The 17,143-nt window shown below is 38.9% G+C and overlaps 1 protein-coding gene across 44 annotated transcripts in view; it reads left to right on the top strand.

Annotated features, from left to right (window-relative positions):
- The window catches only part of FOXP1 (forkhead box P1), a 561,728-nt gene that overhangs the window by 324,943 nt on the left and 219,642 nt on the right, over positions 1–17,143 (top strand). For 42 of the 44 annotated variants that reach the window (XM_089781253.1, XM_075938629.2, XM_075938606.2 and 39 more), the window contains one exon: positions 6,320–6,501. In XM_089781253.1, coding sequence (XP_089637379.1) covers positions 6,331–6,501 — 171 coding nt within the window. In that variant the 5' untranslated portion in view covers positions 6,320–6,330. Of the gene's footprint in view, positions 1–6,319; positions 6,502–17,143 lie in introns of those variants that run through there. The other 2 variants (XM_075938632.2, XM_075938633.2) reach the window with 1 other exon arrangement.

Below are 17,143 nucleotides of genomic sequence, written 5' to 3' on the forward strand. Positions count from 1 at the left end.
CAAAAACCTCTTGTGCAAAACCAGCTCCTAATTAATTATGCAAATGAAGCACGACAATATGCTAATCCACACTTCATTTGCATAGGCTTTTGCAGAAGAAGGAAGCTGTATAGATGTAGCTGAAGTGAGAAGGCTTGTGCTGCTCCTGCCGTACTGTTTTGTACCTTGATTTCTCCTTCTAGTGCCATTTGTGTAGAATTTTTCTTGAGCATTTCTCTTTCCAAGGGACACTTCACTCCCCCATGGTATTTAGTCTGTGTAGTGGGCTTTTTCATGTATGGTTTCAAAATGTTTATCCTTTTTCAGAATGATTCAGGCGAGTCTTCCAAAAAGAGTTTGAAGATTTATAAATTGCAAAGCACATATATTCCTTGCTGGCAATGAAGGGTTAAAATTTGTTGGATTTTAATGGCTGTCTGCATCGATGCCATGCCTGCTGGTGTTTGAGAATTTGGGAGTAGACTCTACCATTTAATCACTTACTTAAAACTGATTTTGCCATTAACTATTGTCTCCACAGAAATAGAAATATATTTTATAAATCTGTGTTTAGTTTAATTTACACATCCTTTTATGACTGGGCCAACTTCTTTAAGGGCATTTATTCTGCTTCATATAAATAATTGATCAGCCAAGTTAATTTACTTCTGCCTGACTTGATCAACCTTAATTAACTGCCCTGAAATAAAGACTGAACTTTTGGTTAGCTTAAAATCTTTACAAGTGTGAAAAAGAAGGGGGTTTAAGTTGATTTTTTTCTCCCACTAACACTGTTCCTGAGGGAGGGAGATGGTGAATGTTGTATATTCGCACTGATACAGAAACCTCCAGATAACAATAACCCAAATAAAATCATGACTTTTGTGGAAAAGCTCTTCTGTGTATAGGTTGTATTCAGAATACATGACGTAGAACACGGGATTGGTCCTGCTGTTAGCAGGAAGTTGAACTCGATGATTTCCTGAGGTCTTTTCCAACCCTGTGATTCTGTGAACTTTGGGTCGTGGCTTGCAAGGGCGAGCAGCTACTTGGCTGTCCGATGCTTTGTTTACCTGTGCCTCAGCAGGAATGAGTGATCGCAACTCCCTTTGGCCGCTGATCGCTGTTCCCAGCAAATGGGAGCTGTGGGAAGCACTGTGGACTGGGACACCACTTCCCTCAGTTCCACTGGCCAGAACAGCGACCCGCAGCCAACAGGAGTTGCGATCACTCATTCCTGCTGAGGCACAGGTAAACAAAGCATCTCACAGCCAGCTAGCAGCTTGCCCTTACAAGCCATGACTCAAAGTTTGAAAACCATTGGCCTAGACTGATGCTGGAAGCATTTAGAGGGAGAATTTCCAGGATACAATGGGCAACTAGCCCTGAATGTTCATGATGTTTATGTACAAAAAGATGCAGATAGGTACCTAGTGGAATTTTCAAAAGCCCTGTCTTGTAATATTGTGTAGGATTAAAAGAAAAGGGGAAAAAATTGAATAAACTACAACCTATGAATGGGCCACCTATCCTATGCAATAGAAGCTTGTTCTCTGTCCAAGAACTACTTTTTCTACACAAAATAATGTTTTGCATACCGTGCAACTTGACACTCAAACTACGGTTAATTTATCCTTACACATAAATATCAACACACACGTGATTGAAAATGCTTTGTCTTCATAAAGCATCACTCTCTTGACCAAACTTACTTGCTACCGTTTGATTAATTAAGGTTGTATTCTGAACAAAATTTGCTTTTTATGATACTGGAGAGAGCGTCAATTTTCCAGCAAGTGGAGACGTGGACTCATTTTGGCATGCTCAAAATGATCAGTAATATCCACTATGGCTCTCAAATAGATTGATTCCCATGTGGGACTCTTACTGATTGTAGTGTTTTGTGATTATTTAAGTCAAATCACATGTTGACTGTAACTAAGGAGCCAGTTGTTTTATCTTCTCTGCCCCATACTCATCTTACTTAGAGGAGGAGTTTTGGCAGTGTCGGTTTGTCTGGTCAGGGTTACGTTTAGAACTGGTAAGCATGAGTAAGAGAGCTGACAGATTTGATGGGCCTCTGGGCAAGATTCGGGGAAAGTCAGTGGCTCTACGCTCCCAGAAGAGGCGGGACCTTGGGCGGAAGGGGCAGGGCTTTGGGCAGAAGGGGTAGGGCTGTGGGCGGCCATTCCTCTGTGCTGCTCGGTGCATGCACGATCTTCCCCCCAGCCAGCCCTGAGAGCTGCTTGGAGTCTGCAGCCTGGAGCTCCAGCAGCAATTTATAAGGCCCAGGGCTCTGGCCACTGCTATGGGAGCCCCAGGCTCTTTTAAATCACTGGGCACCGGGGCTGTTGGCCTCTTTGCCGTCCTTCATTTCCCCCACCCATCAGTGAGCCTGGCATGAGAGAGGAATTTTTAAAAATAATTTGCACAGGGAATGTCACTGTTTTCATTTTTTTCAGTCACTTATGGCTATGTCTACACTACCGGATTTTTGCGCAAAAACCCACGAAGCGTCCACACCTCAAGCGCATTTTTGTGCAAGAAAATCTAGTCAGTCGACAGAACAGAGGGCTTTTTGTGGTGTAGATATACCTCCTTCTACAAAAGTTCTTGAGCAAAAAGGGGGGTGTGGACGCTCAACGGATTTCTTGCATAAAAAGAGCCTATCAGAAAAAGCACGGGTGCTCTGATGGCCATTCTGTGAATGGCATCAGAACTTTCTTGCGCAAAAGCATCCGTGCAGTGTGGACACTGTCTTGCGCAAAAGCACATCACTTTTGCGATGTAGATGCACTTTTGAGCAAGAATTTTTTGTGGAAGATCTCTTCCGCAAAAAGCATCTTGCACAAAAACCCTGCAATGTAGACAAAGCCTTTAGGTTCATCTTTAATGAGTTTTGAGTCTGCAGAACTATATTTTCTGTTAAATTTGGAAAGCCCAAACTAGTCCATTCGTCTTGCTTTTTCTGTTATTTGGGATCCGTTTGCAAAATACATTTCCAAATCCTTATCCACCAGGGCTTCTGCTAATTCTTCTAGCCACAGGAGGTAGGTGTAGCCAGACATAATGTCTAACGAGAATACAAAAAATTTGCAAAGGAAATGTTCTCAGAAAAATCAATTTTATTTTTTTGGGGGGAAAACAAATTAATTGAGGAAAATTTGCAAGATTTTCAACATTTGTTTCTATCCTAGGAGCAATTTTGTAACCTGAAATGTAATAAATAATTTTTGACTGATTTGCTTATGGATTATTTCCTGAGTCGTAGTGATGTTTTGTTCATATTGGAGAGCTGACAGGTTGTGATTGTCCGTTGATTGATCTGCTCCTCTGTGATACCAATCTCCTCAGGGCTTTTGATACCTTTGGGCAGTGCTTTCTTCTAACATATGTTTTGCCTTCACTGGTGTTCTTAGTAGTTTCCCCATGTATCTGTGTCAGGATAACCTGTTTGTTATATATCAGAAGAGCTTGGGAACTCAATGATTTTTCTTTACTGTTCAGGTTCAATTTCTTTTTTCACCTTTGTTTCAACTGGTGTGATGTCAGCTGGAGGCATGTACTGCCAATTCTTCAGCACTGTAAGAAATAAAAACTCTTTCTAGGACACTGACAGATTTTTCAGGCTGCCATAAAAACTTCATAGCCATTGATGTCTGTGTGCCAGGCCAGAGGTGCCGCCATCTTTCCACCAAGCACCATGTATTTCAAAGGGATGAGTTTAAGTAGCCAAATGACAAATCTTTATATTTGGCCAGATTCTCAGTTGATGTAATTAATGTCAGTCTTCTTTTATTCCACTTGAGAATCTGGCCCTAAGTGTGGATGAAGAGAGGAAAGTTAAGGATTTTTAGTTTGTTTCCCTCCGGTTAAAAAAAGATGTGCCTTTTTTACTATTGTCTGTAGGGATTGAGCAGTATTCCTTTAAATATTTTGTGGTCCCACTGTTGTCATCTCTGTTTCAGAAACCTCCAGAATCTTGATAGTGCTGGGTTGTGTGAGTGTGAGTGTGAGGGAGTGACTGACTGACTGACTGAGCAGGAGAAAGCGAGATCTTACACATGATCAGAAAACATAGTTGTGACCAAGCATGTGTGTCATTCTTTTCGGTTATGAGTATGTGTGAAGCAGAAAAGACAACATGTATTCTACATTAGAGCTGAAGCAATTTTAAAAACAAAATGTGTTGTCTAGTTACATACAGAAAGTTTTTTGTTAACTTAGATCTGAAGTTTTATGAGGGAATTGACAGAAACCGTATAATGAACCTTGTAGTCCTTTTGTCTCTTTGTATGAGTCAAAGATCCCACACAGCAAATTTAAATCAAGTTTCCATAGCCCAGATGAAATTTATTTAAATGTAAGCAGAATATTTGAATCTGTGCTACTACTTTTCATATATGTGAAAGAGATGCATGACAGGTAGGGTGAATAGATCCCTTAGTGACAGGTGTCGGGGGGGAGGGGCTTATGTTTGGTTTCCCCAGCCTTGATTGTGAATTGGAAACGAATGTTGTGTCGTGTATCTGACAAAGTCCTTATTAAGCAGTTGCTTCTCAGATAGGACATATTGGTTATTAGGTTCATGGAACATCATTATGAATATCCAAATTTATCAATTAGTGAGAGGCATATGGTTGTTTGGTTGGAGTGTAGCTCAACCCACAGAACTAAATAATAACCTTAGTTTGATGCTGTATATCATCTAGTGCTTGACAGTTTGGCAACTCCTGAAATGTTAGTGAAAGGGACTGCTTGCTCTCAGTAGTTAACCTAAGGGAGTTGGCCCTGGAGGAAAGAACCTTTCATTTTCCAACAAATATGGTACGGAAGATGTCTCATGGCTCAAAATTATGCCTGTACTGATTTTCTGGGGAAAGTAGCTTCCCCTAGTATTTTTCCATTAGAAATGCATTGCTTTCATTCTCTTCCTGTGATTGATGATTTCCCACATGTGCTAGGAGGGGGAATATTTCTTCCTGTTTGTGAACTGGTTAAAAGTTACAGAATTTAAACGAGTTCCTCCTTAAGTATGGGTCTTTTCTTGCCAGTGGAGAGCAGTTGAACCTATATCAGCAGTGGGCAACATAGACTACTGTGCAGACTGCATGATTGACCCTCCTTCATCTCAGTGGGCTGCAAGACTGTCATAACTAAGACAGTCTCATGGGATTGGGTAGTTTTGCTAACTGCGCTTGTGTAACTAGAGTTTGCAGAGTGTGCCAATTGAACCATAGCAGTGCTTTGATTGAATGCAGAGGGAGCTCATGGCTCTCAATGTTGTGTGCTGTCAGTACACCTCTCACTTCACATGCCCTTGCTTTATGTGCATGTGAGTGTTGTAATATCAGTTAAAAAAAACCCCACCTGGATGGAAACCAGCAGAACCAGCAACAGTAAACAAAATGCCTCGTGAGCCACACGTACAGCTCCGCTAGGCCGCATATGGCCCTCGGGCTACAGGTTGCCCACCACTGACCACTATCCTTAACTTAGATGGTCAGTCAGATACGATTATAACATTGCAAATGGCCAGAGTCAGTGAATGGTTTGTGAGTTGCCTGTGGACTGAAATTTGTTGTTCATATAAACTACTTGACAAATAACTACAAATAGTATTCACACCCTGGTCATGATTTCTGTGAATGCTTCACAAAGGAAGACCAAAATTCTCCAGATACTTTTTTAATACTAGAGTAAGCTGAATTATTTGCAAGAAACAATGTATCACTAAAGTGTATAGTATGCCAGATAGATAAAAATAACTAGGAAATTTACTCAAAGGGCACAGAATTCTGTGAGTGGCTGAATGAATCCTAGATTTCAGCAAAAATTCAAGGTGCTCAGCACCTTGCAGATTCAACCCGAAGTACCTTCTCGTGCTTCATAATAATAAAAGTTGCTAATGTGACAGAGTCTTGATGTGAATGCAGATCTGAATATTCAATGCTCCACTTCAGCTTTCAGCTCCTGTCCACTATGTATCAGGATTTAGATGTTGTTCATAAACATAGAAAGACTCATCAGTTTTGAAATAAAACATCCACATGTAAAATTATTGATTTTATGTGTTGAAGTGAAAAAAAATTCTGTAAGGGTGGAAAAAATATTGAGCAAATAATGCTATATTTAGAACAGAATTTACTTACTAATATTATAGCCGTTCCAAGAGATAAACATAAACTGGTAGAATGAACCATTAATGAAAGATAAATTGTATGACGGGAAATGACATATGTTTATAGTTTGGGCAGGATTTAAAACAGGGCATGTCTCCTTATATACAGCAACTGTTTTAACAGCTGCTTTTTTCTTCTCCTCCCCTAAATTATTTCAGGTTTTTGAGTCATGATGCAAGAATCTGGGATTGAGACAAAAAGTAACGGTTCAGCCATTCAGAATGGAGCAAGCAGTGGCAACCATTTACTAGAGTGCAGCCTACGGGAAGTGAGATCCAACGGTGAGACACCCTCAGTTGAAATTGGGGCTGCAGATTTAGCACATCTTCAGCAACAGCAGGTACCGTAAGATATGTATTACAACTTCCCTTTCTAAATAATAATAATTTTAAAAAAAGTATTTAACTCTTAAAACCATTGATATTTGCCACTCAAATAAATGCGTAGGAGGATATACATACATGGGTAGGAGATATACCCTGCAATATTTAGATGAATGCAGTCATAATGCAAAGGGAAATTTATACTTATCTTCCAGTGCCCTTTCTCATGCACTCACTGGAAAGATCCAAAGATCATTGTTTTTATTGTCTAAATGTGTAGGGGCTGTGACTGGGTGAATCACTGTATACAAATAACTAGTTTCCAAAATATGTGTCTGGTTGGAAGAATCACTAAATCTGAACTTTGTTTTTGCAATACATTTTAATATAGCCACATCCTGTATCAGCAGAGTCTTTTCTGTTAGCAAAATGTTTTGTCAAGGTACCTACCTACTGCAGTGACACTTAAAAAAATAAATACCAAATTATCGTAGCAGTCCTATTTTTACTACAAAATCATCAGGAGCAAAATTGTATATTAATGTGTGTCCTGTGTACTTTAATTAGTGCATTTTAGACAGAAACAATTGAGCTCATCGGTCTTATTGTTAGTAGGTTATTTCTTATAACAAACTACCTAGCACGTAGTATTAACATGTTTTCGGAGGAAGAGGAGCACTGCTGCCATTGGGAATGTGTTGATGCCTAAACAGTACTTGTTGTAATGCAGTAAACATTCTTTGAAAAAGGCAACTGGTGGCTCTGCAAGACACTTTTAAATGCACAGTGATCTTTTCAGCAGGTTGTGGTGAAGAAAATCCTGCAGTTGAAAACAATGGCAAAATCAAAGACTGAAAAAGTAGCAAGTAGCCAAGTTTGCCAGAGTAAGACAGAAAACTGCCAGAATTAAACAGCTTGGAGAAATGTATGATACTAAATGCAGTAGACTTTGCTTGTTTCGATCATTTTCATTCTACAGGTTTTTACTTGAAGTGAGAATGCCATCAGTGAGAAAATCACAGCCATGCTGAATTCATTACTGTAGTAGTCACACAAAACCACAGATAAAATTTCAATAACTGCAGGCCATAGTTGAGTAAACAGTTGCACTGAAACTTAATTCCTGTTGACTTTTCCCTCATTCTTCGCCAGGGGCACATTCTGATTCGTAGTGCAAAGACAACAGGGGTTACAGCTTTGATTAATGTAGGACAGTAGAAGAGAATTAGAACCGTAAAATATGTTAGAAGTTCATTCAGCACAAAGGTCTGCTCTTAAAAAGGCTTCATCTCTCAATGAATTAATTACACTGTTTTGATTTGAATGCTTTGGAATTTTTCAGTCTTCTCTTCACTCCGCCTCCTTTGTTTAGTCTCCCTTGAAAAAATAAATCCTCCAAATTTGGTAGACCAAAAATAAGAAACTTTGATGTTTCTTCCTTATCACCAAATATTAATCTGCACTGAAGCAGCCACCCTTGGGAATATGTCAGCGCCTCTCCGTAATCAACCAGAAGGATCGCTGTTGAGTGAGGTAACATCTTAATCTTGTATGTAATGTTCTGTATCAGTCAACAGCCGTCCATTTGGTCAATTAAGGAAGAGAGACAGATGCATTCCAAAAAACATTATGTGAGGTCCTCCAACCCACTCCCAAATGATGCTCAGAACAGCTGGATGTGCTTTCTTCATCTTTCTCCCAGACCCTACCAGTGACTTAGACACAGAAATTGAGCAGGGGAGAATTTCTTTACGGTGAAGTTTTGTAGATTCTCAGTTGTACTCCGTATTTACCTTTTGCCCACGTTTCTCTTGCTTCTGATTAACATGATTTCCTCTTGGTTTGCGAAGGCCTCCATGTTCTGTGTTTTTAATACTACAATTAATTTGTTTTGATGAGTCTTTTTTTTTCTATTGGGTTCTCTTTTTAAAAAGTGAATCGTTTGCTTAGTTTATAACACTTCTTTAAAAAAAGAGTGCAATATCTAAAGGGCTGTCAAAACTAGTGTAATAATGTATCAATCATTGTGTTTTGAAAATAGTTTTAAATGCCATAAAGAAAAAATGTTTTCAGGCTGCTAATGCAAGCATTTATAGATACGCATACAACACAGAGCATAATGTTTAGATGTTTCTCCATATACAACATATGCTCTCAGGTCACTTAACAGAATGCATGCTAGATAACGCTGCTTCAATACAAATGAATAGTTATTTAAATAAAGCAGCTATTTCTTAAGAGTATTTCAGTCTAAGCGTTTCTTTGTGCCACCTGGCATTTGTGTTGTCTGAAAAATAAGCAGAGTATAGATTGAGCGTGGCTTTTCTCTGGTTAACTTGTTAATTGCGTATTTCCCATGAATGGTCAAGCAAGGGATGCTGCCATTCAATGCTTTTGGATAAAGCATTTAGTTGGATTTTAGAATTTGAACTCCTTAAGTTTGCGACTTAGCAAGAACCAACATTTGTTTCTTTGAATTGTGTAAACCTTTTTTTTTTTTTTTTTTTTTTTTAAGGTTGATTCAGGAAGTTTTAACAAATATACAAATCATTCACTTTTGTAAATCTTATATAATAGAAAAACACCAAGTAATGCTGGCATTCATCATTTTGGAGGAATAACATGGATTGTGGGTACTCTTGCAATCAGCATGGTGATGAATCTAGTACAAATACTATGCTGTCTTTGTCATTTGTTTAATTCCTTTGCAGGAGAATGTGTAGAGGGAAACTAAATAGGGCCTAGAGCTAATGTTTCTTGCACCATGTTAAATCGTCCTTTGAGTAGCAAATTTGGGGCCCAATTCTGTAACACTCAAAGTGATGAGTAGTCCTCAGTTAATGTCAGTGGAGACATTTGTGGCATAAAATACTATCCAAAATAGCACTGGTGGTAGAATTAAGGTCCTTTGTGGAGAGGGCAGCAGGAAAGATAGAGAGATAGAATTAGAAAGCGGTATGGTAATGGATGAGAAGAATGAGCTCCAGGAATTGACAGAACGGGGAGCAAGAACACATTTCACAAGGTATTAATGCCTCCTGAGAGAGGCAGTGATCCTCCTCAGCTTCTATGATCACTGCAAATTGAAGATTCCCAGCATTTTTCAGAAATGGGTCTTTTCACAAACACTGGCTTTGTTGACTGTTTTCTGCCTTGAGACTTCAATTAGAGCCTTAAGGTGCCCTGGAGCATCAGACTCCTCAAGAAGAGCTGAAATAGACAAGTCAAGCAGAGCAGTGGAACAGCCCAGAGGAACTCCAGGTGCCTAACCAGACAACAGAGGTGAGACAGAACATTGTAACAAGCCAGAGAGGCTTAGACCCAGCAACTGAGAAATCTGGCAATATCTGGTTGCTCACACAAATCACTGAAACAACCCGAAGAGTTCAACAAGAATGTCTAATGACCAAGAGGTATTTTAGAGCCGTGCTCCCTGAAGGGAGCTGTGGTAGAACAGTTCTTGCCAAAGACCTGTGAGTGCAGATGCTCTTTTAGGGTACGTCTACACAGCAAAGTTATTTCAGGATACCAGAAGTAACCTGAAATAGCTACCCCGCATCTTTTGAATGTGTCTGCGATTTCAAAATATAGTGGATGCGCTATTTCGCCATCCCTGTAAGCCTCATTATACGAGGAGAAAGGGATGGCTCGGAGTAGCGCTGTATTTTGGAATTTGGTGCTGCTTAGACTGTGACGAAGCTACACAATTTGCATAGTGCGATTTGTATTTCTTATTTCAAGTTTTGGGTGTTGTGTAGACTCACCCTTAGTGTGAATGGGTGCAGCTCCAGTTACTAGGATGGCATTTCTCAGGTTTACTCTAGTAGAGAATATGACCCACTGATACTAAAGAACCAAATAACTTTCAGCACCATTTTTGTGGTTTCTTTCTGCACATTAAAGCATGTTGTTTGTTTATTAATAGAAAGATAAAAAGTACAAATGGAATTAAAAGGATGGAACATAAAGGGTGAATTCCAGCAAGACCTGAAATGCTCTGTGGCAAGGTGGCAGAAATGCAAACACCTCTATAGAAGGTTCTAGTTGGATACCATAACTTCAAGTACTGCCCCAAGAGTCTTTTGTCTAATTCAAAATCCTTTTGAACTTTTAGGAGGTATGACTTTAATAGCAATTTGTTGACAGATTAGCTGCAAAGATTGCAAAGAGTTTATTTTGCAAAACTGGCAGACTCATATCAGTGTTCTCTTAAGGAAAAAAACACATTGCTGTTTTGCAATTGCTTGCATTTATTGACAACCAGTGCTGAGCAGGCAGAATTGGAATGTTTGTATAATGTAAACCTATAGCTTGCCTGATGCAGTGTAGCGTACTTTTAGGTAGCGCATAGATTACTTGATAAAAAGGGTTACAAGGTGACTGCTTTTATGTCAGAGTAGAATAGCAATATAAATGCAAGTGGTACATAGAGAAACAAGAAGGAAGTTTATATAGAAAGTTGCGCTTTATGTAAGAGAGTTTCTTTTTATCACTTTGTCTTTGAACTGGACTATACTGTAATTCTAAAGTGTCTCTTAGCTTTCTGAAGAGTTTAGCTAAATAGTATGTTTAACTTGTGTCTACAAAAATAAGGTAAGCAGCTTTTTCTTGAGCAGACTTTGACAAAATGTTATGTTTAATTTTCCCTTCATTTTCCTACTTTTATACCTTTATTTGCCTTGAAACTAATGCACATGATAAAGTAACAGACAAATTGAATCCTATTCATATGCATGAGATATACAAAACATTCACACTTTTCACATAAGATGTTTTGGGCCAAATACTAATACCTTACATACAGTGAGTAGCTCTACTCCATCAGTAGTCTAAATAACTTCAGTGGGGTTCTGGGTTGTGGGGCAAAGTGCAAGCAATGCAATGGTAGCGTATTCCAGTTTGTCTCTAAGGTTGCAATATTGGATTTTTAAAGTTTCACACTGAGGAAAAGAAGAGTCTTAAAGCATGATATGTTTCGTCAGACTCTTCCATGACACAAGAAAGAGGTAAATGTATAGTTATTAGGTATTTTATTCAGCGACTGCTTTAATTTGGTAAATTAGGAATTTCAAGAGTTTATTAGACTCCTACTAGACTTTAAGGTCAGAAGGGGACCATCATGATCATCTACTCTGATTTCTCCTGCACATTTCAGGCCACAGATCCTCACTCATTCCTGAAATAGGCCACTAACCTCTGGCTGAAGTCCTCAAATCATGATTTAAAGACTTCAAATTACAGAGAATTCACCATTTACATTAGTTTCAACCTGCAAGTGACCTATCCACATGCTGCAGAGGAAGACAAGAAAATGAAAACCCAACCCCAGTTTCTCTGTCCACAATAGCCAGGGGAAAGTTCCTTCCCAAACCAAAATACAGTGATTGGTTAGAACCTGAGCATGTACGCAGAGTAGAAGTCATTCAGCATGTATCAGTACAAATGAATTGAATGCTGTCTCGTTTTTAACAACAAATTCACTAACACTCTCATCTTTTAAAAAATATGAAAGGGGCATATAAATTATATCAAATTTTATAGTCCTACTGATCATGAAGTGGACTTTTCTCTTTAGAACAAAATTACTCATCTTTGATAAAGTCTTTTTTCCATATTGACACAACTGGATTAGACTAAACTTATTTGTTATGCTTTAAGGGAAAACATGTTTTGAGTCACTTTTGTTGGGAAGATAAGGGGTGTACTTATTAAACTACTGATATCATTGAAAGAGCCATACAATATAGATTAAACGACTTACAAGTCATCAGGGTTGTGTCTGCTTTTGCATTTTAGTCCACTGGTAATTCGCATTTACAATAAGCTCATGAAAGAGCAGTCTCTTTGAGTCTTTTTCAGCACAGGGAGTAAAAGACTTTCCACACGTAGTGTTTTTCTCACTCATGCTTTCCCCCCCGAGTTCTCCGATCTCCCAGTGTTGACTGGAAGGTGACACGATGTCTTTTTAGTCATTCAAAACTAATAACTTTTAATCTGAAGGTTAAGTAGTGAGATATAAACTAAGAGATGATAATATCAATTTTATGTTCACTGAAGGGCACAATATACCTCTTTCTAGTAGAGGGAAAATTGTGCGTAAAATGTCTTTTGCTTTTTAACAGAAAAGCTCTGGCTCTGCAAGCTCAGAGATGAAGCAGCACTGGCAAAATTAAATAAGTTTTAACATAGGATGTCTACCTTGCCAGAATTTTTGAACCAGTGACTTTTTTTAATAATACAGTTTTTAGCTCCCTTATCAATGAACCATGCTGAGAATATTCGTGCAACATTCTTTACCTTTTTTACTACTAATGTCTCTTATTATAACCACTTATTGACATCAACAAGACTTAAATTATCTCTGACTGTTGAAGGGTAAGTGGAAACTGCTGCTTGGTTCCACTTGCTAAGCTTTTTTTTTTTAAAGTTTAATTTTGGCTTGTTTCTAAAATCCTTGATAGCCACATGAGACTATGGGATCTCCATATTTGCACACATACTGTGTGTGTGTGTATCTGTGTGTGAGAGAGAGAGAGATTGGGCATCTAACCATCTAAATTATGTGCACATCTAATTTAGAAGCACTCTCTGGACGTCTTTTTATGGTATAATTATTTACTTTTAAATTAAAATGTAACAACCAATAGCAAGTTAGGTTTATGTTGACTCTTCAAGGAAATATGATTTTTGAAATATATGTTGTTTTGTTTTTTTACCTAGTATATGCAAAGTCCCCAATGAAATGATAGAACTATGCTGTTTCTATAGACTCACCCTCCACTCTTGTAAAACTTACCTGCTTATATTTGCTCATGCTTACTCATCAAAGCCAACCAAAAAAAAAAGTTACACATTCACCAGTTAGCTGTGCTCGGGGAAGATAAACAAAGGAGACATTTTAAAGCTACTATTTGAAGCTCGTATTTGTCTTCACTAATAGAGAAATTCAGTGGACATAGGATGTAAATTAAAAGTCTGCTTCAGTTGATGTTCAAGCCGTTTTAGAGAGATTTTGTGTATTTACAGGTTGTATAAGTGATGCAACCAAACTTTTGGCAAGTCATAGGACAAATATAAAAAGACATTATGTCTAATGTGGACTTGAACTCACATAGAACTGTTCTTCATTATGGCCTAGGTACAGCAAGGTTCTTCAGCACCGGCCTAACATAATGTGTGAATAATCCATACTAAATCAGTGGGATCGCTCATGCATTTAAAGTTGGGTACAAGTACCTTGCAGAACTGTGGTTTAAGTGATTTCAGACCAAAAAAGAATAAGCATGATATATTGAAATACTTTAAAATAAGTGTCACTGTTTAGAAATATAATATATCTTAAAATATATTGTTCATGTGAAAGAATTGGGACTACATTATCATTTTTGGAACCAGGATAATGTTATTGCATTCGTGTTACAAATGTCATCCTACTTAATTCTACCTTTGCTTGATAGAAGTCATGTCTTACAAAACATGACGCTTACACTACTTTTATTCCATTGAAACTCCATTGATTTACACCTAGGCAAAGGAGACCAATATGAAGTTCTGTGATCTTTTCTTTTTGTGGGCCTGTAATGTGTTTTTTCTCTTTTTTGGCATTCCATTGCATCACAAGTGAAAAGGAATTGAGTGCTAGTTGAACGGAATATTTGCAGAACAAGTTACACTGTAAATAGTGAAGCTCTCACATTTGGTATGAGATATTGTGAATCAGTAACAAAAAATTACAAACTTCCATGCAGAGCATCTCAGGTAAACAAAATTATTATTCTCATTTTGTCTGTTTGGGAAAAAAAATCTATTGAAATAGTGCAATAAAATAATTTAAAATGTTACCATATTGCAAATGTAGTATGAGCATTGTCAGGTGTGTTGCTGTTTTGTGAGTTTTGTTAGCTGCCGTGACTAGGTTTTAAAATGTAAAATTCATTTGGAACATATCGTAAATTAAGAAACATTTTATTTTTCCATATGAAATCTATATATTACATCTGTAAAGTAAGTGTAAAGTCAGTGTCTCCTTTATCTCAGATTCAGCTTTTCAATTTATTTTTCATCGTGTTTCTTGGTTTTTTTCTTCAAGGGTTATTTGGTAGTAAAAGTATGTAATATTCTGTAAAGTATGAGGCTAATAGGGCTAGATGAAATTAGGCAATTTCAGATGTGGGTAGGAGCTACACAAATTGACCACTATACCTCTGCCAAAGTATTTCAGATCCAAAATCTAAGGGCCTGTCTACCTGAACACTTAATTTGTGGTAAGTTGGGGTGTTCACAGAACCAGTTCCACTCTACCACTCGTTATACTGGTGCTTGCTAAGTGTCTGGGCACACTAAAAGTTCCCTAGCACAGTTTAATCTACTCCCATTTCGAATACCCTGTGGAACTTTCAGTGCTCAGCAGCAGGCTTTCTGCAGGAAATTACCCTGAAACAGGGTAGCACAAGGTAGTTTTTCATACCAGCTTGCCTCAATTTAAGGCTGTGTCTATACTGGAGCTGGAATCACACCTGTAGCTCCAAGTAGATGTGTTTGTGCTAATTCCTGTTGAGCTGGCATACTGAAAATAGAAGTGTAGCCATGATAGCACTGAGAGTGGCAAACAACAGCAAGGACTAACTTCTTCCAATACAAACCTGTCTTGACCCTGTAGGTGTATATTGGGGCAGCAAGTCCTCGTGACTGCCTGTGCTGCCCTATATACACGACTATTCTTAGTGCATTAGTTTAATTAGAGTTACTGTGAGTACGTCCACCTGAGCAGGGAGTCACACCCCTGGCTCCAGCTGTAGACATAGCTGATGCTCCTGTCTACACTATAAGCTTTGATCAATGCAAGTTATAGCAGCATAAAGTCGCTGTGGTTACTTTATCGCTTGTGTGTGTGCATACTTATTGCCTTGTGTTGGCGATGCACTTATCACCAGAAATGCTTTTTTGAGGCATAGTGTAGTGCACCATGAGTAGGGATGTGACTAGTCAACTATCCAATAAGCAAAAAAAAAAAAAAAAAAAAAAGTTGACTAGTCCCTCGACTAGTTGCTTCCCCCACTCTTATTACCTCTATCAATGGCAGCAAGTGGCGAAGGAGCAGGAGCCGGTGCTGGGGGGAGTCAACTTAAAAGCCAGTTCCCCCCAGCACCATGTCTGTAGGAGGCAGGGGGAGACAGGAGGGTAGTGGGGACAGGGCATGAATCGGGAATCAGCTGTTTCCTGGCTCGTGCCCAGTCCCAGACACGCTTCTGCTTTTTAAATGTATTAAGAGCTTGCCGGTTCTTAATACATTTAAAAGGCTAAAGTACAGCAGGAGGGACCCAGTGCAAGCCAGGACAGCTCACACAGGGACGCCCCACTGTGTACCAGCCTTTTAAATGTATTTGAATATATATGAAGTGTTACATAGCAAACATATCCTTATTTTGCTATCAGACCACTTTGCCACAGAGTATAGAAAGAGAAAGGACTACTTCCTTATGGGTATACATGTTTCTGTGGATCACTTGGTTGGAGGGCAGCACTTCACCAGCATCAGTTTTGACTCTTCAAGAAGGATGAAAGATGCTTTTATCTTTAAGAATGTAGGACTTTACAGAAAACTAAGTGTAGGGACTTTCTTTCCTGACAGATGGATTACCATTGGGGAAGTTTGAAATGACTGTACTGAGCCTGGCAATCGTGCCTGCCCCTTGTTCTCCTGGGTTATGAAGCCATACAGCAGCCACCTTGCTTGCACCAAGGAAATTTGGTTACTGGCTCAGCATGTGCTGAATGACAGTTAAAGGTGCTTTTGTTGGACAGAAGGGACGCTGGCAGTATTTACTCACAAGTTTGGATCTCAGTGAGAAAAACACGCCAGTGGTTATCACTGCCTGCTGTGTACTATATAACATCTGTGAAGGAAAGTAGGGGAAAAGCTACTGCCAGGGAGGAGGGCAGAGTGTTTGCCTGCTGAGTTGGAATAGCCAGACAGACAGGCTAGCAGAAGAGCTCAGCATGGAGCTATAACGGCTCAGGGAGTCTTTGAAGGAGCAGTGAGCCCCTGTAATGCTTTGTAGTGTACTGACCACTGTGTGGCCCTGCTGTTTTGGGGCATCTTAGGAATTGTGTTGTGCTTGGTGTATGTGTGAATATAACACCTAATTGTGTTGTGTTTGGTGTATGTGTGAATATAACACCTATTTTTGTGGTACTGTACATTTATGACTATTACATTATCACTGATCCTATGAATTGCGTGGAATCTTACAGTAATGTCTACTTGGTTACTTTCTGAACTGCTAGGTACTCTGCAGCAGTGATCTAATGAAGATGAATTATGTTCTAAATAATAGAATTTGATCCTGTAACAGAATCAAGGAAAAGTGTGTGTAAAGTGAAAAAACAATCACGTCCATTTTACTTGCTCATACCCCATCAACTTTGGCTTTTAGAGGTCAGTGCACATGAAGCTATGGCTGTCATTAATGTCCCTCGGGGTGGAATAAAAGGCGTCAATGCCACTAGTAATGTTGACAGGGAGGTGCTTCAGTGGAGTTCTCCATGGATTGCAGGGGGAAGTGAGCACAGGATTGTTGAACTTGCAGATCAACTAGAATGTGCAGCATCTATGTTTGCTACCATAGGAGACTGATTGGGTTCTGATGCATTTCCCTC

This window comes from Pelodiscus sinensis, chromosome 11 (assembly GCF_052426305.1).
Source record: "Pelodiscus sinensis isolate ZL-2025 chromosome 11, ASM5242630v1, whole genome shotgun sequence".
Taxonomy (NCBI): Eukaryota; Metazoa; Chordata; order Testudines; family Trionychidae; genus Pelodiscus; species Pelodiscus sinensis.